At 35.1% G+C, this 26,811-nt stretch overlaps 1 protein-coding gene across 8 annotated transcripts in view; it reads right to left on the bottom strand.

Moving 5' to 3' along the window:
• Positions 1-26,811, bottom strand: part of DZIP3 (DAZ interacting zinc finger protein 3) — a 99,088-nt gene that overhangs the window by 40,769 nt on the left and 31,508 nt on the right. For 6 of the 8 annotated variants that reach the window (XM_043594077.1, XM_043594082.1, XM_043594076.1 and 3 more), the window contains 10 exons: positions 26,298-26,412; positions 20,540-20,659; positions 19,045-19,146; positions 17,187-17,279; positions 16,361-16,413; positions 7,651-7,727; positions 5,367-5,984; positions 3,283-3,315; positions 2,247-2,416; positions 1,392-1,436 (listed from right to left, as the gene is read on the bottom strand). In XM_043594077.1, the coding sequence (XP_043450012.1) occupies positions 1,392-1,436; positions 2,247-2,416; positions 3,283-3,315; positions 5,367-5,984; positions 7,651-7,727; positions 16,361-16,413; positions 17,187-17,279; positions 19,045-19,146; positions 20,540-20,659; positions 26,298-26,412 (1,426 nt within the window). The remainder of the gene's footprint in view (positions 1-1,391; positions 1,437-2,246; positions 2,417-3,282; positions 3,316-5,366; positions 5,985-7,650; positions 7,728-16,360; positions 16,414-17,186; positions 17,280-19,044; positions 19,147-20,539; positions 20,660-26,297; positions 26,413-26,811) is intronic. The other 2 variants (XM_043594083.1, XM_043594084.1) reach the window with 2 other exon arrangements.

Here is a 26,811-nt window from a genome sequence, read left to right as displayed (position 1 = left end):
TTAAATTTCATTTATGACTAAAATTTGTGTATACTTCCAATAAATAACAATGGCTTACCAGATTGTATAGTTGGTCAAATATTCTCATTGCATTAATTTATAACATAATCTACAGAATATACCTAGATTTTAAGTGTATGTTTCAGGCCAAAAAAACAACACTTTTTTTTTTCTTTTTTACCATAAAGTTTGCATAGCATAGTAGTTAGCTGTATGGTTGATTTAAAGGAAAAAAACCAACCAAGAAACAAACAAAAAACTCTTGAGTCCAAATCCATAGGAATCTACAAACATCAAGAGTGAATTAAAACATTAAGTATGAACTTTGGGTGATTATGATGTGTCAGTGTAGTTCCATCAATTGTAACAAATGTACCACTCTGATGGGGGATGTTGATAATGCAGGAGGTTATTCATATGTGGGGGTCAGAGATATATGGAAAATCTTTACCTTCCCCTCAATTTTTCTCTGAACAACAACAAAAATTGCCCTAAAAATATAGCCTTAGTTACAAAAAAAATTAAAAAAAGCAAAACAAAACTAAAAAAGACTCAACTTTCCTTTGTAATTTTCCAAGCAATTAAGAGACTTTTTGCTAAAACTCCGCCATAGATAGTAACAGTAAGTTGTTCATTTGTAATTGGCAAAAAGCAAAGACAAAGCATGAAGGAAGCTTCTTGAATTTGTACCATTTTTGTACATTATTGCACTGTTGGCAGAATTTTGGATATCAGGAAGAAAATCAACATTTCTAAAGGCTTTGAAAAATGTTTCTGAATATATCACTGGAAATATGATGAGAAGCTTTTTATAAAAGACTGAGCAGGCATTTTTTAAATGAGAGTGGTATGCAGAAATTAATGAAATTTCCAAGTAACTCAGTTTCTTATTTGTATATTTAAATGTATAATTATGATTTAGGGAAGTGAAGCAGGACATACTAGGAGCTTAAATCATTCAGGATCTACCATATATAACCACATATTCAATAAGCTATTGACATTTATTTTTTAAAGTTTATTTATATATTTCATATTTATATTTATATTTATATTTATATTTATATTTATAATCTATTTAGAAAGACAGCACAAGCCGGGGAAGAACAGAGAAAGGAGGAGAGAGAGAGAATCCCAAGTAGGCTCCGCACTATCAGCATAGAGCCCAATGCGGGGCTGGAACCCATGAACCATGAGATCATAACCTGAGCTGAAATCAAGAGTCGGACACTTAACTGATTGAGCCACCCAGGCACCCCTAAGCTATTGACATTTATAAGTCATTTATGCTATATACCTACTTGAACTAAGTTCTAACAGCGAATCCATATGTAAACCTAAGTGTTCATAATCAGACATCTCTCTATTATAATGCTAATACAGTCACTTACCTTTTTATTCTTAGTCTTTTTCTTTTTCTTTGGTTTACTCTTAACCTGACAAGAAATAAATAATTTAATTAATATGCAATTCAAATCACACAATAAGTTATTTTGCAAAATATATTTCCTCTAACCACTGAAATCTTTCATCTTCTAATATTATAGATTATTATTCTATTATTCTCATTATTCTAGATTCTATAGAAAACTATTTTCAGTTTCACTCTTATTTTAATCTCAGTCTTCTGCTCTTGAGAGATCATTGATCTCTAAAGGAATAACATAATATCAATGAGGAGGCTACAGAAAAAAGCTCACAGATCCTCACTTGCACATGTGCGTGCATGCATGAGCAACAAAGGAGGAAGGGAGGGACTTTCAAAAAATCAACACATTCAAGTCCATAAGATGAAAAATTAAGCCCAGGAGTAATTTAGTGACCATATAAAATTAACATTAAAGAAATACAGAGATTACACCCTGCATGACTTTAATTTTACTCCCATGCAAATGACACTGAAATATCACGTTTTTCTCTTTTCTCTCTTCTTTCCCCATTATGTTTTCTTCTACTTTCTACTAACTTCCCACTTCTATTGCCATCACTCAGGATGAAGAAACATTCAGAAATCTAGCATAGTGTCTGACACATAACAAGTGTTTGGTAAATGCTGACAAAATAAAAGGTTAAGGCAGGAAAGATTTTTGGAAGAAGTACTGGAGAAAGAACCATTCCAATTCAAACTGTGTGAACACTGATAACTGTAAACTAAGATTGTCTAGGATGCTGTAAATACAGCACATGTAACAAAGTAAAAGCCCTGATTAAGTTCTTTTAATTTAAATATTAATGAGAGCTTATACTTCCTGGAGATCCTTAGTAGATTCTGTTGAAGATTCACTGGGTATCGATGCTCCATCTTTATTCATTTCTGCTAACTGTATTTCAGGGTTTGATTTCACATTTATATTGTACTCCATGAGAGGTGGACTTAGTTCTTCTTCCTCATTCTGTAACTCTTCTATTTCAATATCTAAATGTTAAAAAACACTCAAAATCAGGACGCATTTAGTTTTACCCTCATATCACTAAAAAACACCATCCCGGGAACAGAAAGACATCTTATTCTCTTTAATTACTAGGTGAAAATGAAATGCCCATTTATCAGTGACCAAATAGGTACTGATACTAGCCTAGAACCAATCAGTACAAACCCAAATGCTAAGATACTTTACTGTTATGTTAAGTAGACTCTAAATATTAGATATTGTACAACTTAAGTTGATTCTAAATACTAAGTCTTTTGAGGATCCTGACATTGACCCTATTAATACTTTACCTAGTAAAATTTTAGGATAGGGATATCTTTTTTTATTTTTAACTTAAATATTTTTATTGTTTAAGTATAATTTTACTTCAAACAAAACCCATGGTGTTGTTTTCTAAAGTATAATTTTAATCACAGAATACGAATTGCATTTAAAGAACCACAGCACAAAAATGGAAATTAAAAAAATTAGCAACTCACCACCTGGCAAAAAGTATACAGCCTAACAGTGGATGGTTAATTAGATAAAAGCTACATAAGCTGAAGAGTAGCATATATGAGCAGGTAGAGCAAGCAGGTAGGCATTTTTGCCTGTTGAAGTGTCCAGTGTGTCAAAAGTTAATAAACTATGCTCGGGTAAATCCTGGAGACATGCATTAAGACCAAAGCGGAGGAAAAAGGCTCATACTACATTCAGCTGACCAGTAGTAGTTTGGTCACATGATTTGCCTAGCTTGTAACAAATAATAGTTTATCATATAGTTATCTGACCAAGTAAAATTCCTATAAGTATCCCTTAGCTATTCCAAGTTGAAAGGTCACCGAGGCAATTTGTTTCTAAACACACTTACGTTGACTGCCCGTTATTGACTGTAGAGCAATTCCTATGATACATAAAGAAAAAATTTAGATGTACAATTGGAAATAGAACCAACAAATATCTGACTGGGACTAAGAAAAGTTAGAAGATTTTTACATTGTACCAATTACTTTTATAACTGTAAAAACAACCAGTTTCACTCATAAATCTAGTTTAAACAAGGCATAATCTTTAAATTATAACATAAAGTTTATAAATTCATGTTTAGGCAAAGAAAACAAAACTTTGGTAGTTCATAATAGATAATGCTTAGAATATAAGCACTTTAAAACAAGCAGAAGATTCTTAAAATTTTAAAAATCTAAGGTCATAAAGTAACAACAGTCAATTATGAAGCAAACCTCCATTGAAAGTGTCAGGATGTTTTAGCAATATGAATTATCCTGATCAGCCCTCCCTCTCCCTTGTCCATTAATATTTATTAAGCATGTACAATGCATAAGGTTGTATTAAGCTCTAGATATTGAATGGTGAAGAAATAAGAACCTTCACAGTGATTCAGTGAGAACAATGGATATTAAACAAATGAAAACAACAACTGTAATAACTACTAGGAAAGAGAAGATGATAGGAAAGCCTCTATTAAATTAGAGACCAAAGCTTTTGGGTCTGAGTGGGAACTGCTTGAAATGCTTTGAATTTATTTAGTGCTTAAATATTTCCCAAATATTACCTTTATTCTCATTTGTTAATACAAATCTTAATGAAGTGAGGAGCCTACATGGCACAGTTAAGCCTCTGACTCTTGATTTTGGCTCAGGTCATGATCTCGTGGTTGTGAGATCAAGCTCCGAATCAGGCTCTGCACTGGGAGTGGAGCCTGCTTCCCATTCTCCCTCTCTCCCTCCCTCTTTTCCCCCTCCCCTGCTCATGCTCTCTCAATAAATAAATAAATGAATAAACAATAAAGTATTCATAAAGTAAATGTAAAAAAAAAGCCTCTTATTTTAAGTCAAGGATTCTTGCATGACTTTCTCATATTATCGGAGTCAGCATTCTCTCCTCTTACACTCAGAGAAGGCTCTTAAAGGTTAAGCAGGAAAACATGACAGTATCCCAGGACCTTAGTAAAAGGAATGTTATTGAGGCCTAGCAATTATCAACAATAGTAGCTCAACAATTACAAGAACCCTGATAAGTTGTATGCTTACAAAGCATCAGTGTGGTCATCAGTTGCTCACTAGGTAGTACGACTAATAACTTGGGACCAGGAAAAGTCACCCGGGATAGCAAAGTAAAGGTTTCAGTGATGCTGACATGCCTTGAACTCCACTCCCCATGATGACAACTGAGAAGCTATCCAGGAATGTGGGAGAGGAGGTCTGAAGTCTTTCCCATATGAAGAGACAATGTCTTTCATGGACATTTGGACAATGGCTACTGCTGACCTTAGACATTACCTGATTTTTTAAATTACTCATGGGCATGGCCAATGAATAGTTGCCAAATTTTTCAATTAATTGTCATGGTTCTGCTGGAAAGGAGGAGAAAACATATACCCATGTTATCTAGAAGGCCATACTTGAAACATACAGTACCTGTATTTCATGGTTTTAGGCATCCTTAATTTTATAGTAGTGATAAAACTCCTTTAGTTAAAAATCTTCAACAATTCCTTTCTGAAAACAAAAACTCCTCAACATGGCCAGGGAAATCCTCTTGAATGTATTCTCTTTGTTACCTCTCCCCTATTTTGATCTCAGTAATGCCAAACTTTTTAGTTCCCTGTATTACAGTATATTTTTATGTTTCTATACCTTTGTTCTTGTTTCCTTCTGAAACGTCCTTCTCCATCTTCTTCACTGGGCTAACTTTTACATGTCATTTAAGAATTCCTTAAATATTACACTCTCCAGAAAGCTTTTTTGGACTCTCAGGGTAGGATCTCCCATGGTATTCTGGAACATCTCTAGTACTATAATTTTTAGTAGCTTCTTGATGAGTCTATCCTCCCAAGATGTGAGCTCACTGAATCTCCTGCCCTTAGCACTATGTCTGGCACATGGCAGACATTTAGTGAAGGTTTACCAGCTGAAGTAAATAATTATTTTGTACCTTGTTGATAGCAGGATAACATCCTCTGGATGATTTCTGGTACTGGTATGCCTAGGTAGATGGACAGTTGATGGTAATCAAGGGAGATATTCTCAATGGGATTCTCCTTCACTTTGTCAATATCCTCTTGCTTCATCCCAAGACGCAGAAGAATATCTGAAACTTTTTTCCAAATTGAATTGAATTGTGACTCAGTGAGACCATTCATCAAAATCTCACTAAGGAGGATATCCCTGTGTTTGCACAGCCTCAAGATGTCGGCAGACTTAGAGAGATCAGAAGATGGTGGTTCCATATTCCAGCCTTTTTTGGGTGCAGGGAATACATTCAAATGTTTTATGAGAGCTAATAGGAGATATAAGTCAAACTGTTTGGACTGTGGTAGCTCCTTGTTTGGGGGATAAAGCAGATGCCATGCTCCACCCAAAGGGTGATTGGTCCAAAGATGGTTGTAGTAGGGTTCCAGCACATTCTTGTGTATAAGAAGTTCTTTTTTCAAAAGAGGGGGTGGCATAGCCTCATCAAATATTTGCCGGACAATGTCAGTACCAGAAATGATAATTATATGAAGCAGATGATAGAAATAATTATAATCAAGTTTGAAGATAGGCATTTCATCTGAAAATGAATTTTGAGAAGTCAAAACATTCCACATTAATGCTTTTTTTCTATGTGGTCTGTCTCATTACATCCTAAGCTCCTGTAGGACAGGGACGATTCCAAAACAATGAAATACAGTATAGTGCTTTGCCACAGCCAGTGCTCAATAAGCATGCTGCTTCTAGCTATCAAAAAAAATCCCAACAAAAACAATATGTTCCCAAGCAAAAGTAATCACAAAGACTAATCACCACAGAAGCCTTTCAACCATCCAGGGTTTTGTTCAAGTAAATGACTTTGGCAACCAAATGGCATAAAACTTTAGGCCTTTGGAAATTCTGAAGACTTTCAAGAATGGTAACTGCCAGTGTTTAATTATATTTTATTCAGGCAACTTTATTTTAATCAGCACTGCCCAGTAGAACTTTCTGTGATAAAAATGTTTTAGATTTGTAGTGCCTACTAGCCACTGAAGACTGGAAATGCTGCTTTTCTAACAAACGAACTGAATTTGAAATTATATCCAAGTTTTATTAATTTAAATAGCTGCATATGGCTAGTGGCAACCATATCAGACAATAGAGAACTATATCAAAAAACATAAAGTGATCTAATGCCTTGATATCCCAGTGTAGTCCACAGACCAGCAGTGACATCCCCACGGGAGCCTGTTAGAAAGACAGAATCTTAGCAACCACCTCCCCCCACCCCACCCCAGCCACCCCAGAGCTACTGAATTGGCACCTACATTTTAACAATGTAACAGATGATTTGAATATACATTAAAGTTTAAGGCACACTGGCTTGATGATGATATTCTTATCCTCTCAAAAGATAAATTAATGATTAAGTAGATAATTCATCAATGAAATGAAGTAAGGCATGAGAATGAACTATTTGAGATTTTTCTGGTTTAATAGCACTTCCAAAGGAGGAAAGTAGACTGAGGTGAATTTAAAGTAGTAAGAACTTGATATATGATTGTATACTTTTTGTATGAATATCAAAATATGTATTTATCATAAAATGTAGCTTTATTATTTTATCCTTCACGATTCTGTGTTTCAAGAAATTTAGAAACTAATATTCTTGTTTGATATACTTGACATATACCATGGAAGCAAGCAAGGTTACAAAGCAAATGACCCAGGGAACCTTCTCTGGGTAGCCTAGTAAGAAGCTGGCTGGGATCAAGGACACTCATTCCCTCTAGCAAGGACTGATATCAAACTATTCTTCCATGGGACTATGAGCCCTAAAAGCCTCTAAGTGGCATTGCTGACCAGCTGGCATTCCTAAACAGCTGGCACTTAAGTTTAGACTACTTGGCCTTGAGTCCCAAATTGTCATGCCTTCCATTTCGCTCTATTAACAGGGAATGCAACAAGAGAGGAGGGTTTGGTAGGGAACACCTGCTGGAGTCCAATCTCACTGTGTAGTCAACAGTTATACACCAGACCCAGCAAAATTCTCTATGATGCCAAGGTAATGTAAGACCCATACACCTGCTGATCTTTCCGTCCATGAATTTCAGCCCATGCCAAGTGATGCTTACTTAGTGTAAACATAAGCCCAGTGAATGACAAACATAAACACATGGTTGTCAGTGGTATGATACTGTACAGAGCAAGTCAAAACTTTTAATATACTTTTCAAGAGGAGACATATAAGAATAAAACAGTACCTTTTGCACTAAATTTTAAACTGATCTTCGGTCTTATATCAGTATCAGTAATTTTCAGAGACATCAACTTTTTATAACTGCAAGTAGAAAAAACTTAAGTTACAATAATACCAAAGTTACTTAAGATTTCTGATATCAGCATGGCTAAGTAAGTGAATATTGTCCTCTCCTCCTCCTTTGGGAAAAATTTAAAAGCAAAGGAAAAAAGGGAATGAACAAACAAAACCCACCAACAAGGATAACCCCACACTGTCAATTTTGTTGGAGTTACCAGACAAATAGAACTGCTAAATCTCATACTAAAAAAAAAAAAAAAAAAAAAAAAAAAAGGCTGTGTGGCAACAGAAATACTGTAAAAAACCAGCAAAACTATAACTCCCCCCAGACCTTCCTCCAACATAAGATCTTATCAATCACTAATCCAAGAAGAAAACTCATGTAAGGACTAGTGATTTTTAAAAAAAGGCAACAAAGAAATTAGCATAACAGCAATACAAATAACCAAAAAAAATGAGGGGTAAAAGTAGCAAAATTTATTAAACAGACTAAACACTAACGTTGTCATGAAAAACTTGAGACTTGGCACTGAGATAAACTCTCCCACAGAAAACAAAATAAAACAAAAATGGGGCAATACCAACCGAATGTTTTAAGTTTAATGAGGACAGAGATTTAGGTGTTGGAGGTTGTTAGAGGTGTTTTATCTCCAGCACCAAAACACTGCCCACCATACACTACAATGGAAACATTTTAAACTCTAACAATATGAAGTACTGGCAAAGATACTGAATAAAAAATATTCCATACTGCTCGTGAGAGTGTAACCAGGTAAAACCACTGTGGGAAACAATTCAGCAAAATATAAAAAAGTTGAAGATATGGTCAGATGGCCTACTGATTCTATTCCTAGGGATATATTCTGGGAAACGTTCTGTACATATACATCTGGAGACACATCCAGGCATGTTCATCATAGCACTGTTGTTATGGTCAGAATTCAGAAATAACCTGTATTTGTACCAGTGTAAACAGAAAAAAATTGAACTATACTTATAAATAACAATATATTATGGAATTTATATCCAGAAGTAAAACATGACAACAAATGCACAAAGGTGGAATGATATGGAAACATTATTGTAAGGTTCATACCATACCTATACTATACATACAATAGTATAGTATTGGAAAATGAACTTTGACAAGTTAAAAACATATATTGTAAGTCTTAGAGCAATCATGAGAGAGAGAGGGTGAAAGACAGAAAGACAGAAAGAACAAACCCAGGAAATAAAACACAAGGAACAGATGGGAAAAACTGAAAACAACCAGGAAGATGGTAGATTTAAATCTGGCCATATCAATAACTACAGCAAATTTATATGGAATAAACACACAAATTTAAAAGATAGGCATTGTCAGGTTGGATATAAAGAAGCAAGACCTATGCTGTCCATAAGAAACTCTCTTTACATACAGACATATATAGGTTGAGGTAAAAAGATGCAAAAATATATATACCATGCAAATATTAATCCAAAGAAGACACAAAATGACTAATAGGTACATGAAAAGATGCTAACGTTAGTAATCATCCAGAAAATGCAAATCAAAACTACAATGAGAGATCATTTCACACTTGTTAGATTGTCTGTTACGGAAAACACAATAAGTGTTGGCCAGATATAGTGAAAAAGGAACCCTGTGCACTGCTGGTGGGAATGCAAAGTGATACAGCCACTAGGAGAAACAGTATAGAGGTTCCTCAAAAAATTAAAAGTAGGGGCACCCTGGTGGCTCAGACAGTTGAGCATCCAACTCTGCCTCAGGTCATGATCTCTTTCATGAGTTCCAGCTCCACATGCACAGAGCCTGGAGCCTGCTTGGGATTCTCTCTCTCCCTCTCTGTCTGCCCCTCCCCCGCCTGAGCATGCTCCTTCCCCCCTCCCTCCTTCTCTCTTTCTCTCTCTCAAAAATAAACATTAAATGGGGCACCTAGGTGGCTCAGTCAGTGTCCGACTTGGGCTCAGGTCATGATCTCACAGTTTGTGGGTTCAAGCCCCACATCAGACTCTGTGCTGACAGCTCGGTGCCTGGAGCCTGCTTCGGATTCTGTGTCTCCCTCTCTCTCTGCCCCTCCCCTGCTTGCACTTTGTCTTTCTCTCAAAAAATAAACATTAAAATAAATTAATAAATTAATTTTAAAAAATATTTTAAAAAATTAAAAATACAATTAATCCAGCAACCCCACTTTTGGGTATATATTGTATACCCAAAGGATATGAAATCTCTATCTTGAAGAGATATCTACATGTCCATGTTCACTGCAGTATTATTTACAATAGCCAGGACATGAAAACAACTAAATGTCTATAAGTAGATGCATGGATAAACAAAATATGATTTTTATACACACACACACACACACACGCACTAGAACACTATTTAGCTATAAAAAAAAGGAAATCCTGCCATTTGTGACCACATGGGTGAACCTGGAGAGCATTATACTAAGTGAAGTAAGCCAGACGGAGAAAGACAAATACTGTATGATCCCACATAAATGTAGGAGCTAAAAAACCCCAAACTCACAAAAACAGAAAGTGGAATGGTGGTTGCCAAGGATAAGGGTGTGGGGAAAATGAATAAGGGGTCAAATTCCAGTGTAAAGCATGGTGACTACAGGTAATATTTTTTGTATACTCGAAAGTTGCTAAGAAACATCTTCAAAGTTCTCATCACACACACACAAGGAAAAGTTAACATATTCATCACCTCATACAGTTAATTAACCTTACTGTGGGAATCTTTTTATAATACATACATAAATCAAATCATCACTTTCTATACCTTAAAGTTATACAATGTTCTATGTCAGTTATATCTTTTAAAAGCTAAGAAGAAAATAGCAGCAATATAGAAAAAAATAAATAGATCACGAACAACTGTTCTTTACCCCAGGAAAATAAGGCTGATTCAGCATGTGAAAATACATTAATGTATTCAGCATATTAACAGATTAAAGAATAAGAAGAAAACCATATGATCATCTCAATGTGTGCAGAGAAGCACTAATTCAGTACTCATTCATGATAAAAAAAATTTAAGAGAACTAGGAAAACAAAAGAATTTATTCAACCAGAAAAAGGGCAACTACAGTTGATAGCTAACAACACACTAAATGGAGAAAAACTGAAGTCTTCTCCCTAAGATCTAGAAAAGGCAACGATGTCTACTCTCACCACTTGTATTTAACATTGTACCAGAGGACCTAGCCAGTGCAGTAAGAGAAATAAGCAAAAAGTATATAAACTGGAAAAAAGAAATAGAGTTGTTTTTAGCCACAAATGACATGATCATCTGTTGAAAACCTCAAAGAATCTATAAGATGATATTAGAATTATTAAATACCAAGTCACAGGATACATGTCCAATATATACAAACCAATTCCACATAATACAAATAACTAGAAGTTAAAATTTCAAAAGTATTATTTGCAACAGCATAAAAAAACAAATACACAGAAAACTACAAACATTCCTGTGAGACATCAAAGAAGTTATAATTAAATGTAATTACACTCCACATTCATGGATAGGAAGCCTCAATACTGTTAAGACACAAATCATCCCCAAACTGGGCTATAGATTCAACATAATCCCAATCATAATCCCAGCAAAAAGTTTGCAAACATTATAAGATGTTTCTTAGCTTTAATAAAGAACAGCAAAGGATCTAGAACAGAAAAAAGTAGTTTTGAAAAATAAGAATAAAGTTGAAATCACACCACCTAATTTCAAAAGATAATAAAAAGCTATAGTATTGAAGACAGTATGGTATTGTTAAATGGACAAATATACAAATGAATGGAATACAAAAATGACTATATATAGTCTATAGATTTTAGATAGACAGACAGATATAGATGGGACAGAGTGAACCTTGACTCTTATGTCATACCACATGCAAAAATTAACTTGAAATGGATTATAAATCTGGGGCACCTGGGTGGCTCAGTTGGATAAGTGTCCAACTCTTGATTTCAGCTCACAGTTTGTGAGTTCAAGCCCTATGTCAGGCTCCTAGCTGACAGCACAGAGCTTCTCTCTCTCCCTCACTCTCTGCCCCTCCACACCTCTCAAAAATGAATAAATTTTTTAAAAAGAAGTGGATTATAAATCTAAATATAAAACTTTTTAGTTTTATTAAAAAACTGTTAGAAAAAATATAGGAGAAAATCTTTGTGATTTTGGGGCAGAAAAAATTTTCTTAAAACACAGAAAGCATTAAGCATAAAAGAAATGTTAAGACTTCACTGAAATTAATTAATTTTTGATTTTTGAAAGATACCTTCTAGAAAATAAAAAGGCAAGTCATGGCCTGGGATAAAATATTTCAAAAATACATATTAGGTAATTTGTACCTGGAATACACAAAGAAATTTTATAACTCAAAGATAAACAATCCAATGTAAAAATGGGCAAAAAATTAGAATAGACAATTCATCAAAGAGGATATATAGGTGAAATAACACATGTATAAACATGTGGAAAGATATTCAACTTCATTAGTCATTAGGCAAATGCAAATTAAAACCACAATATACTATTACACACCTGCAGAGAAACTAGAACTCTCCTCCACTGTTGGTGAGAATGAAAATGTATAGCTACTTTGAAAACCATTTGGCAGTATTTTATAATATTAAACATATACCATAAGACTCATCACTCTTGCTCCTAGGAATTTACACAAGAGAAAGCAAAGCATACGTCTATACAAAAAGTATGTAAGTGAAATTTATAGTGGCTTTTTTTTTTTTTTTTTTTTTTTATAATTGTTGGAGCCAGGACTTGAACCCAAGCAGCCTAACTCCAGAATATTCGTTTTTTTTCTTTTTTTTCAACTTTTATTTATTTTTGGGACAGAGAGAGACAGAGCATGAACGGGGGAGGGGCAGAGAGAGAGAGGGAGACACAGAATCGGAAACAGGCTCCAGGCTCTGAGCCATCAGCCCAGAGCCCGACGCGGGGCTCGAACTCACGGACCGCGAGATCGTGACCTGGCTGAAATCGGACGCAACCGACTGCGCCACCCAGGCGCCCCTATAGTGGCTTTAATCATAATAGCCCAAGCCAGAAACAACTCAAATGTCCTCAACTGTTGAATGAATAAATAAGTTGTGGTACATTTATACAATGGAAGACTACTTAGCAATAAACAAAAATAAACTAGTGTTGGGGTACCTGGGTGGCTCAGTCAGTTAAGTGTCCGTCTTTAGCTCAGTCATGATCTCATGGTTTGTGGGTTTGAGCCCTGTGTTGGGCTCTGTGCTGACAGCTCAGAGCCTGGAACCTACTTTGAACTCTGTGTCTCCCTCTCTCTCTGCCTCTCTCTGGTTCGTTCATTCATTCGTTCTCTCTCTCTCTCAAAAATGAATAAACATTTTAATAAAAAAAAAAAACTAGTGATACATGCAATAACATGGATGAATCTCAAAAACATTATGCTAAGTGAAAAAGTTCAAATGCAAAAGGCTTCCCTATTAAAGGACAGTCAGTAAAAAGCAGTATCATCAGGACAGAAATCACATGAGTGGTTACCAGCGTCTAGAGGTTGGGCAAGGGGAATGACTACAAAAGAGATTTGGGGGGAACTTTTTGGGAAGATAAAAATATTCTGTATCTTGATCATGGTAGTGGTTACCCAAATGTATACAAAGAAACTCATTTAAATGTATAGTTCTAAAGAGTGGATTTAACTGTATATAAACTACAGCTTGAAAAAACTGACCTAAAAGAAAGAACTTCAGTGTTTAGAAATGCATTTATAATTGGCACTTTCATAAAAAAGAGCAAGGAAATGATTACTGTGAAAGTCAGGATAGGTTAACTAGGGAGAAGATGAGGAGTCAGGGAGAGAGGGCCCAAGTGAGTGCTTCTGGAGTATGGGCAAAATCCCATCTTGGGTAGGGCTATGAGAGTGTTTGCTTTATAATATTCCTTAAACTCTGCATTTATATTTTGTGAGCCTTTCCTTATACTTTAATAACCATAAAACATTTTAAAGTTTAAAAAAGAATGATTCTGTTATTCATTCGTAAATCTCCATAAAGTAGCTCTTCCAATTTTGGTATTGTGATCGAGTTACCAGAGGATTCTCCCACAGATAACAACTAAAAAAACCTGGGCAAATTACAAAAAGTACTCCCTGTGGCACTGGATAGTAGAAGTAAAAGACCAACTCTGCTGAGAGAGTACGTGCTCAGAGGAGAGGAGGTAAGGGCTGGGTGAAATGTTAGTAAATTCACCAATCCTAGAGCTTTTAACCTGGGGCTAACTATACCCTGGCAGAAAACAAGTCTCCTAGGCTATAGGAACCAGAAAATTGAAGCCAGGGAACCATGGCTATTGAAGAGAGGGGAGGAATCCCAGAAGAGAAAGAGATCCCCAAATATTTCTGCCCACACCTCTGACTGCTGAACCACATGTTTGGAACAGACTCAAAGCAGCTCAATTTCAGCTCAGCAAAAGAACTGAATGGAGACTGGAACCACTACCTGCCTCCCCCAAAAAAGAGTTCACAGTCCATATACAAGTTAATTGACTGTCAAAACAAAAGTACATTACCTATTGCAGAATAACGGAATTCGGAACCTCTACATCTGTCATGTATTCATTGGGTACCAGCTATATGTCAGGTACCCATGTGCCATTACGCTATGCACTAGAAATATGCTAGTAAGCAAGATAAAGTTCTTGCCTTCAGTGAGGTTATAGTCAAATGGAGAAGACAGACAAGAAAGTATAATAAAACTTAGTACATAGAGTTGACCTTTGAATTGAACATGGGTTCAAACTTCTACATGGATCTTTTTCATACAATGCAGTACTGTAAATGTATTTTCTCTTACGATTTTCTTAATAACATTTTCTTTTCTCTAGCTTAGAAATTTCAATATACTGCTCTGTAACTTTTTTTAAATCCAGTCAATTCAGTATATAAAACATATACAAAATATGTGTTAATTGCCTATTTAAGCTACCAGTAAGTCTTCCAGTCAAAAACAGGCTATTAGTAGCCTGTTAAGTTTTGGGGGAGTCAAAAGTTACATGAAAACTTTTGGCTGACGGTGGGGGTGGGGTTGGTACTTCTAGCCCCTATGCTGTTCAAGGGTCAATATTAAATTTTTTGGTAGAAGAAAAGGGAACACGTGATAGAAACACCTAATGTCTAATGTCTTTCCAAAACTTTTAACCAGGCAAAACCAAAGGAGTAGAGTATTCCAAGCAAGGCCTGAAGGTAAAATAGATGGCATACTCAAGAACTAAAAGAAGCTCGGGATACTTGGTGCATATACACTAAGAAAAGAATGACAAGAAATGACACTAGTGAGTGCAGCAGGGACGAAGTGTCTGAAAAGTCAACCTAAGAAGTCCGAACTAAATTAAGAGCAATGAGAAGCCTCTGAAAGATTAATTTTAAACAGAGAAGTGATACAGTTCAATTTTCATTTTTGATAAGTATTCTTGATGGCTATGTAAACAACCGACTGAAGGAAGGTAAGGCTAGGGACAAAAAGACCAGTTTAGAAGCCGTTTCAGAATTCCAAGTGAGAAATAATAATGTTATTTAGTTTAGTGCAAATGTAGGGGTGGAAGTAAGGAGGCATTTACAATATTTTTAAGAAGCTGAATTGAAGGACTTAAAAATTACAGAGCAGTGCTGGGAAGGAAGATTCTAAGTCCAGTTATGGACATGCTGAACTACAGTTATTTCTGGAAATAAAAGTGGAGCTTTTTGAGGGTGCCTGGGTGGCTTAGTCGCTCAAGCATCTGATTCTTGATTTTGGTTCAGGTCATGATCTCACAGTTTGTGAGTCTGAGTCCCGCATCAGGCTTCATTCATGCTGGCAGTGTGGGGCCTGCTTGGGATTCTCTCTCCCCTCTCTTTCTCTCAAAATAAACTTTAAAAAAAAATTAAAAAATAAAACTAAAAGTGGAGCTATTTAGTATGCCAGTGGATAGATCTAATTTTAGGAGTGGAACCTATGCCAGAGATAAAGACTTGGGTTTCATTATCTTATAAAGGAAAACTGATGCCTTAGATATCAATGCCATATTCCTGGTAGTCTGAAAAATGGTAGACGTTTACACTTTCAACAGAAGAAAACAGAATCAATGAATTAGGAGAACTTTTTCTATTGAAATTTCTAATTTTAATAGCAATAATGCTCTCTACCTCTATGAGTTCCCAACTAACACTAGATCTTCCTCTGCATTACAGTTTTCTCATCCAAGAAATAAGATGATTCTAATCATTCCAGCAAGCTTGGAGGCCTGGATAAGTTTTGAAAGCTAGGAGAAAGTTTTTACATCATAGCAACTTAATTTAAATGACTTTAAGAAAAACATGTTTTGTTTTCAGGAAAAGATTATCTTTATACCTAGAGGAAAAGCATTCACATAATTAACCCTTACTTGCTTTAGAATTTAATTGTCTACAGCATAGGGAGAGAGGAGAAGACAAACGTCAATCAAATTCAATTTTTTTCATATAACTAATACTCTTTTAAACTTAACAGAGCTCCAAAAAAGAAATTAATACACAAACTTAATGGAGCTCCAACAATGGACAGAAATAGAAAAAAAGCAGCAACTGAAAAATATGTACATGCTCAGGAAAAAGAAGAGTTTATTTCAAACTTACCTTGCTCCTAAATTTTCAATGGTTATATATTCATCCTTTCTCACAACTTCAAACTGCAAGTGATAGAAAAAGAAAAAATAGCCCTAAAGTAGTTCAATTTTCAAAATTCTTTAATGTTACTTCTTAGCCTTACCATTTGAAAAAAGACAATGAGAATGAAGCTAAACAGACTTTAAAACAAGTAAAACAGAAGTAACAAGATGAACCATCCACAATCCTAATCAAACAACAAACGAGTGGATCTTAAAAAGCAGTCCAACTTTATATCAGTATAGGATTTAAATGCAAATCTAAAACACACAAAAATATATATGCAAAAAAATAAATAATACATATTTATCATTTTGGTCCATTAGCTTATAAACTGAAGATGTGACAAGACACTTCCTTAATTAGAAAAAATTAGATACAATTTGACTACGTTGTATGTAATAGGAACAATATGTGATGTTCTACAGATATTTTCATGGGAAAATGTTTACAAACTAAAAAAAGTTCAGAAAGTCTAAAATTATTTTAATCTTAGGTGGCACAGAATTAGATTATCATCTTTGATTTATGACAGACTTTCCCTCTTGGTACAGTCATTGCCTGCTTTGTTTCTCTCCCTCCCTCCCCCTGTGTGCATCTTTATTTTTAAATATTTTTGTTGTTCTTAAGGTCCAAATCTATTGCTTTGGAGAAATAAAAGCAATAGAAAGGTCAGGGAGCTTGTCATCATCAAAAGAAAAAATATGACTAGAATACTATTATGATTCCCAAGTCTGTTTGCAGTAAAAAATATCATTTCAGTGAAGGGAAGAAAAATAAGAAAAAAGATACTTACCAAAATTTTAACAATTCCAGGTACATCACATTGTAGCATCCTTACCATGTCACCTGTACATCCTTCCTTCAAACATTTTCTCCCACTAAAACTCTAAAGTTATCAATAGAAAAAACAATAAATTATTAACAGAAAAAATACAAATAAAAATTTAAAAAATCACTAATGTACAAAATTGATTAAAGTTCAATGCAGATGTTGCTAGATGATAAAAGATGTGAACAAACACTGGAGAGTTAGCTGCTTAAAGAGAGTCCATAGGGCACGTGGGTGGCTTAGTAGGTTGGGCATCTGGCTTTTGGTATCTACTCAGGGCTTGATCTCATGGTTCATGGGTTCGAGCCCCACATCAGGTTCCATGCTGACGGTGCAGGGTGGGATTCCCTCTCCATCTCTGCCCCTCTCCCACTCACACTGTCTCTCTCTCTCAAATAAATAAAAACTTAAAAAAAATAAAGATAGCCCAATTTGTGTATTAATTGATTTCCTACTTAAAATGCATGATCACACTTTTCTCTCTCATCATTTCTACCTCAAAATCTTCAAGCAGCTATATTACAGCCTAAAATGTATTTGCTGCCCCGCAGGGAAAGCAACTTCAAGTAAAATGTACTGATTAAACAAGTATAAAAAGGAATACTGAATTTTTATCAGATATATGAGGATTCCAGGGAAAGGAATAAAAATGTTGAATCCTTTCTCTGGCTCTGACCTTACTATTTCCCTTGGTTAAGTTACTTAGTGTTCTTTTACTTCTCTTTCTTGAAGTTGAGCTATATTGATTGCCCTAACAATCAAAGAAGGTGAAAATTATTCACATGTTGCCTTAAATAAATAAATAAATACATAAGCATAAAACTTCATGCAATGATGTTTAGTGTACGATGCAAGTTCATATTTTTTTTATCTGTCAATCCTCACAACAATCTTAAGAGGTAGGTATTACTATTCTCACTTCAAATGGTTTAGAAAACTGAGTCTGAGAGTCGTTAAATCACCAGCCTAATGAAAAAAAATAGTAGTGGCTCAATCTGCACATGAACCCAGATCACTCAACACCATATACAATATTCTTTCTACTATACCACAATTCCTTTATAAGGGGTTTTCTGCTGTTTGCACAATATAGACACTCTAGAATGAAACAGTACAGACCCAACCTATGGCCATTAGCTCACTAAAGAGTAACCAATATAGAACTGAGCTTTGGAATTCTACTTTCTTAAGAATTTAATTTAATTATATTAGCTTAGGTAAATAGAAATAATACAGATAGGGGTGCTCAGTTGGTTGAGCATCCAACTCTTGATTTCAGCTCAGGTCATGGGATCAAGCCCACATCAGGCTCTGTGCTGACCATGGAGCCTGTTTGAGATTCTCTTTTCTCTCTCCCTCTGCCCCCTTCCCCCACTTGTGCTCTCTATAAATAAACAAATAAATAAATAAATAATTGAAGACTATAACATTTATTATTGTCCCCCGCTCCTTAAAATAGAAACTATCCTTAAAATTGTATGTACCCTTTCCTTTTTTTTTGGTTTACCAAATATATATATCCTTTGAATCTATGTTCTTTATGTGAATACACGCAAAAATATTTCTATTTTTAGAAACTTCTAAAAGGAAGGAAACAAACTGATAAAAATCACTAAACAAAGCAACTAGCAGAGTATCCCCAACACAGACATGTTTAATAAATGGTGATAATGAACAAAGAATAATGAGGAAAAAAGCACGAGACAATAGGCAAAGAAAAATAGAGGGGAAAGAAAAAGGAGAGAAGGATATGAACAGGAAGAAATGAAGAGAAATGGATAAAGGAAGAAATGCTGTGAAGCTTTGAAGGAAAAACAAATACCTGGTCATTTTCACCTGGATATTTTAAATTTTTGAACTTTTTCCAACAAATTTTATGGAAATAAACACAGCAGCTTTTACTGCACATTAACTGAAAAAATCCCTGGAAAAGATAAAAGTAAGCAGTTGACATGAAAATAGTAGTTCATACAGATATAGAAAATACTACCATAAGTCTCATTCATTCATTTAATTCATTCATTTATTTATTTATACATGAATACCTTAAGTCACTTTCAAAACTATTCTATAACTAAATGAATTTTACATGGCATTCAAAATTTATCAACAGATCACTGGTCATCGAAGAACTTTATAGGTCATTTTTCATAGGTCCATTTTCCCATCACTAAAGACAGTGCATTAGGATAGAAAGAAAAGGCAATTTGAAGAAGTCAATGTAATCATCTTCCATATACCACATACAAGAAAATATCCAAAATTTGATGTGTGATCTTTTCACAGGAACATGCTCTCTGCCCCTCTTCTTCACCTCCATTTTTACATTTCTCTTTTCCTCCAGCCCCAATTTCATACCATTTTCTCCTGCATCTCTGCTAATAATCACCAGACCTGATTTGTTCTCTTAGTGATAGCTACTGCATTATCCCAGTGTTTAAATTTCTTGTCCTTCCCAGTGTGAGCTCCCTGGGAACTACAGCCCTGCATCCTTTAAATAGGTAAACTACATGAATGGCATAAATTTTTTGGCCAGGAGGTTCTGCTGCTACATGCTGTCCATGTGATTGGAACCCTGGAAGCCTCCCTGGCAAACCTTAGATTTTTATCACCATATCATCTAAACCAAGACCAACTTGCCCCACGTTGAGCACTCCACTTTCCCAGGTCCACTTCCCAAAACCTGTGTTACTCTAATGAATAGATCTTGGATTTCTCCCCCATCACTCGCTGTATACATCATGCCTTGCAACTGGATTTCCACTATATGACAGAGGTTGTGTCAGAATGGCACTGAAGGTCACATCTCATCCTATCTTGTGATTTCCCACAGCCTCATTCTGATATATCCAGAGAGAACTAGACTTGAAGTACTTTGTTAAATTTCTTCAAATCCAGGTTGGTTTCATTTTGTTTGACCAAGACCCATACAACAGATAATGATCGCTTAATTAGTAACATAATTCTTGAGGAGTAACAACCTTTCTCCTTAGTAAAATGCTAATATTTTCAACCTATAACATTTCTAACTATAAAGAATATTTCACATATTTTTCATGTATGATTACAGGCATTTGAATATTACAAAATCCTTAGCAAAATCGATTATTTTTTTATTGATTCACAGGATTTAAATAATTCCTGCTCACTATGAATCTAAGTACTCAGAGATACTCAACTTCTTAACTGCATGAATTACTACTGTAATTAAACTAAGTACTCTTTTTAAACAATATTTTGATGCATGATAAAAATAATTTTTATCAAAGTTTAATTTTTAATTATATTAATTTAAAATCAGTCAATAATTATATTACCTTGTAATTGGTGTTCTTTAAAATGTCAGCTTCACAAGATCGCTCACAATCTAGATAACTGCAAATGGTCTGCTTCATTATATTACTTTCAGTTGTCTTGATAAAATCATTAAGAAGATCCTAGATTAAAAGGTTTTTTTAATTTTATGAATTATTAGTAACAAGACTGCAACACTTCCAATATTTTACCTTAAATAATATGTCCATTTTATTATCTCCCTTTTTGAAGGCATTGTGTGTTTTCTTAAAAAACAGTATAGAACATATTTCCCTCATTCAAAGTAAACAATACATGAGAAGGCCCTAAATTAGAAATACTGGGTTTTTTACTGAACATAAACATGGAGAAAGGAAAAAGTCTTTATTTGAGTCTATACCTCTGTTCATCATCCTAACTCATGGCACGACACCCAGCATGTTCCTGTTAAAAATTACTTGCTCTGATATACATACAGAGAGACAACAAATCACTGGGAGCCCAGGAGGGTCTGCTAGAACTGGTCTCCAGAACACCATATTGGTAGTGGGACTCCTGGAGTGGTGCAATATGCTGCTCGCTGCCATTATGGGCAGAAGTAGCGTACAGAAATATGCTTCCAATGTTGAGTTACAACTTGGAATGAAATTTCCTATTTTAAAAATGCTGATTAAATGTAGATGAAACACATTTCCAGGTCTATGTTAAACAGGTCCTTTCACCAGGTCCTTAATCCTTATCCCTTAGAGAGACAGTATTACAAGATTTCAAATAGCAGTATTTCTAATTTTTTTTTTTTTCTCAACGTTTATTTATTTTTGGGACAGAGAGAGACAGAGCATGAACGGGGGAGGGGCAGTGAGAGAGGGAGACACAGAATCGGAAACAGGCTCCAGGCTCTGAGCCATCAGCCCAGAGCCTGACGCGGGGCTCGAACTCCCGGACCGCGAGATCGTGACCCGGCTGAAGTCGGCGCTTAGCCGACTGCGCCACCCAGGCGCCCCGAAATAGCAGTATTTCTAATATACTGAGAGTATACAACATGACTAATAAGCTTCTATAGACTATTTGATAAATCTAGTCACCATAACATTCTTTTGATGCCATTCAGAATTTTAAATTGATGGCTGATATTGAATAATAAGGATATTTTGACCAAATTAACTAAAACATTTTAGTATCAAGAAGAGACAGAAAGAAATGAGAGGCGTTTAAGGACCTTTCAGTATGAGGGTAGTATATCCTGTCAGCATAGCCAATGGCCAAATGGAAATGCTAAAAACAACAACAGCAGCAACAAAGGACTCACAGAAAATATATAACTACTGCAGTTTCACAGATCTTAAACTTAGTACTTCAATATTGATCTACTGATACTCCCACCAAATATATGCCACACATGCCTATAGGCATATATACATACGGATATACGCAGCTAGCTACAGGGGTGTGTATCTCTGTGTTTTCCATCTTCTCTACGCCAGCCCCTTGCCTTCTTTAGAACACTAACTACAATTTGTAACTATTTTATTAGGTTTTTTTCCCTTTTTAATCCTTTTGTTCCTTATTCTTTATTCCTTATCTCTTGCCTCCCATCTTAGGCATTCATTCATTCAACATATTTACAAAATGCCTGTTTTAAGCCAGCTTGCTATGGAAGTTATGTATGTTAATGGTAACAGTAGTAAACTTAGCAGGCTAAGACTTAGCCCTCATGGGACTCACATCAATGTCATCTACCACTATCTATTCAGCTTCAAGCCAGAAATCTTGAACTCAGCCACTGCATAATAGATTCCATCACCTTTTGCATGTAATGTATCAACAAGTAACTACTGAGTCTTCTTCCAAAATACATTGCAAATTTTTCCATTTCTATCTCCATTTTTACCACTGGAGCTGCCTAACAGTTAGGCAGCTGTTACCTAGATTATTAACTGTAACAGCTGCCTAACTGCCCCCCTCTTCCCCACCTACTCTGCTCCAAGGTACTCTCTACACAGAAGCAAAAGATGTCAGTTACTTGCTTAAAACTCATCAATGGCTTCCCACTGTACCTAAAACAAAGTGGGGAACCCTTACCAAGGACTGCAAGGTTCTGCAGAACGTGCTGCTGAACCCAGTATATCTAGCCATCTCTTGAAATTCATCTCTAGCCTTGCTCATTATAAAATTTACAGTTTTATCTTTTTCAGTTCCTCAGACTTGCTTGTGAAAGCCACACTATATTCCATTTACCTAGAATTGTTCTTCCCCCAGTCTTCACAGAGCTAGTTCTAGTCTCAATCTGCTGGTTCCAACTTGAGTATCACCTCCCAGAGAGGCCACATATACATACGCATATATACGTACAAATATAGATACATACAGTATACAAGTGTATATGTGCGTGTTCTCCATTTTCTCATTTTATTATAATTTGATTATATCATTCTACTGTTTAAAAGTCTTCAGGGGTTTCACATTAAACTCAAGATAGGGTCTGAACCCCATACTTGGCTTATTAAGGCCTTCCATGATGTGGCTGACTTTTACCTCTGTTATATTATGCATTTATGAAACAAGAACAGACGGTCATTTAAAAAAAAACCCAAAGAACATAATACGTAACAACAACAAAAACTCTTAGTAGATAATAGCTGAAATAGTCATTGAAATTAAAATTTCAGCAGAAGGATAGGAACAATGGTAATGTTAAAAAATAACAAGCATTTCAAAGGACACCACCCTGGCTAGGGTGCCAGCATCTCTAAGGGTGCTATATTGCCCCACCAGGATAAAGGGGTACAGGTTGCCCTCTAATTGCCCTAAAAAGAAACTAATCATAATGTCTGAGAAGCAAGATTTTCAGTGGGTTGCCAGGCATCAATCTTAACAAATTAAGAACATGCTGGCCTACAGCCAGAACAGGGTCATTGAAGCATTCTGCTCTGTCAGACATTAAACCTTTATTGGATTTTAAAGAAGTAAGGGAGTGAGGGCTGGTAGAAAGTCCAAAGCAGCTGGAATGGTGGCTGGGTGCCCAAAAAACTCATGGCAGCAAATATTTTTGGAAGCTGTATATAAATATTTTAACATTATAATAACTAATATAATAGCACTAGTGTGCACTGGCTGAATATCAGCCCTACACAGAAAGCTAAAGCTGAGGAAAATATCCTAGAAAATAGTACAAAAAAATAAAATGTAAGAAATAAGGAAAAAAATAATAAAATCAGAGATTCAGTTCAGGATGTCAAGTATCTGAATAATAAACATTTCAGAAAGAAAAAATGGAAATGAAGAAATTATCAAATAAGTAAATTTTTAGAATGTACCAGAACATTTTCAAAATATAATCTCAGAACACTAGAGAACACAGAATATCCTAAAAATTCCCAGAAAGAAAAAAACAAAACAGGTTACCAGCAAAAGATTGAGAATCAGAGCATCAGATTTCTGAAAAGTACTATTGGAAGCAAAGAAGGTAACAGAAACACACTGAAAATATAAAGGAAAATAATTTGCACCCTACAATTGGATGCCCAGGCAAGATACAAATAAAGTGTACAAAAAAGAAATTATTTCGAAGACTTGAAAGATCTCAAAAAATTTACCTCCCAATCAAGTACCCTTTTCTAGGAAGCTGCTGAAGGAGCTGTACCACCAAAACAAGGGAGTAAACCTAAAAAGAAAGCTTGAGATCAAAGAAACAGACGATTCTACATAGAAGTGAAGGATATTCCAAGGAATAAAAGAAAAACCTAAGGCACATTTAATAAAAACATATGACTGACTATTGGTAGGATGGGGAAAGGGAAATGTATGTGTAAAGGGGAGGTATAAGAACTAATAAACCCTCCTCATCTGCCATCATGGGTAGTCAAAGATAATATCTACCATGGAGAAATATTCAAAAAGCAGCACATCTTTTCAAAAAATATAGGTAAATATCAAAGAAAAATGTCTAGAGAGTTGGAAGAAGGTTTCTCTAGTTAGGAACTACAATTAAAGCTGATCTACCACAGACTGTTAATGTTTAAGTCTTCTAATATTTGACAAACTACATACATGTATTATTTTGCATGAAATAAAAAAATTCACTAAAAAAAGTTTGAATAACAAGAAATATTTTAAAAGGAGGAGGAAAAAGAGAAAAGTAAGACCAAGTAGGGCCTGCTTTAGGCAAGCAGTGAAGTTCAATGTTAAAAATAATATATAAAATCATTACTAAGTCTAGGTTTAAGGTCATGTGATTATCCTGATAAATGCCAAAAACTGCTTATTCTATTGATTACTGTGAGAGCTACACTAAAATAGTACTCTGAGAGTGGAGAGTTTTCTATCTCTCCTTCTAGTTATATTAGCTTTTGTCCCATACATCTTGAGGCTCCATTATTAGCTATATACAATTTGACCTATTACAGCTTACTAGAAAGTTGAATTTTGTATCTTTACAAACATCTGCTTTGAGGAATGCATTTGGCTTTAAAGTCAGCCCAAACATAAAGATCCTGAAAGGTTTAAAGTAAAAGTCTGAAAAGATGTATGTCATTCAAACACTAACCAAAAGAAACTCAGTGTAGCTATTTTCATATTAAACAAATTAAAAAGTGACTGTAATATGACTTAAAAGATGGATGAAAGTTACCCCAAAAGTAAAGAATACCCAGAAAGTATGAGGAAATGGAAACCCTCATACTTTGCCTTAAGAATACAAACTGGTATAGGGGCACCTGGGTGGCTCAGTCGGTTAAGCGGCTGACTTCGGCTCGGGTCATGAACTCACGGTCCGTGAGTTCGAGCCCCATGTCGGGCTCTGTGCTGACCGCTCAGAGCCTGGAGCCTGCTTTCGATTCTGTGTCTCCCTCTCTCCCTCTGACCCTCCCCTGTTCATGCTCTCTCTCTGTCTCAAAAATAAATAAACATTAAAAAAAATTAAAAAAAAAAAAAAGAATACAAACTGGTACAAACTTTCTAAGAGGATATATGAAGACAAATACCAACATGTTTACAACTGTTTTAAAGACTTCACAATTCCACCTTTAGAAATGTGTCCTATGGGAATTATGTGGGACATGCACAAAGATGACTTTACATAATAATGAAAAACTGGAATGTTTAGGATAAACTGAATATTCAACAGCAGGAAACTGGTTATGCAAATTAAAGCATGATTTTATGATGAACCATGAAAACAAATCATACTGTAGAATAATCTAATTACTGGGAAACTCAGAGTATATATTTCTAAACTATATATCAATGTATATAACATACCAACTTACTAAAAATAAAGGGTACAAGTGTTTATACATATGTGTCTGGAAAAACATAAATAAAAATACTAGTATTAGTTTCTCCTTTTGAGGAAACATGGATAAATTTTATCTTTCAGTACTTAAACATTTTTCAAATTTTCTGAAATAATTTTTTTAAGTTTTCTTAGTACTTTTTAAATTTAAATCAACAACAAAATAACAGTAAGTATAATTAGAAAAAAAAGTAAGTTAATTAACTACCACATTTAGCTATAGCCCCATGAAGTACCGGACCTGCATAGCTTTTAATCTTCTTGTTTCTAAATAACAAATCTTATTTGCTAACACAGCTACCTCACTTCTATGTGTTGAATCATACATTCTGCACAAAGTAATGGGATTAATGTTGTTTCTTATACAAAAAGCTAATTTCCAATAAAAGAACATGCTGCTATAGAATACGACAAAATTAGCACAGACCACACTTCATCAAAGAGGATTCTGATTAGTCACAGATGAAATGCTGTTCTTAATTTCTTACTTTAAAAGTTGTAGGTAAATCTTCATCTTCTGCAGGATCTATGTCAAACCAATGATCATTTGTATCTCCTATTTCTTGTAAGCTTTTATGAAATTCTAGCAGTCCTCCATTATATCTGTAAGGCATTTATTTTAAAATAAGGTTATTTGGGACTTTAACTAGACAGTTTACCAATAAGACAATGAGCAACTCTTTTTTTTTTTTTTTTTTTTTTTTTGGTGGTAAGTAGGGTGATGATAACCTCTGGCATGCTATAGAAATACAAATACTAGGACTCTCACCTGTGGTAGATTGGGATGAAATACAGGTGGAAGGGGAGGCAATAGATTATGTAGTAGCTCAAGCTTGAACAGTATGGGGGCCTTGGTAATTAAAGGGATTGTAGAGTTGGTTGGCTTTTGTCTACTGTCTTGGAAGCCTTGAAGAAAGAGAATGACAGTCACAGGTCAGCCAACTATTGACTCAGGGCACACTGTGAAAGACAGAGGACTCTATGGCAGCATTTAAAGAGACT

The sequence above is a fragment of the Prionailurus bengalensis genome, chromosome C2, assembly GCF_016509475.1.
Source record: "Prionailurus bengalensis isolate Pbe53 chromosome C2, Fcat_Pben_1.1_paternal_pri, whole genome shotgun sequence".
NCBI lineage: Eukaryota > Metazoa > Chordata > Mammalia > Carnivora > Felidae > Prionailurus > Prionailurus bengalensis.
Note: the sequence above shows the minus strand (reverse complement) of the source record. Positions and strands in the feature narration are given on the sequence as shown.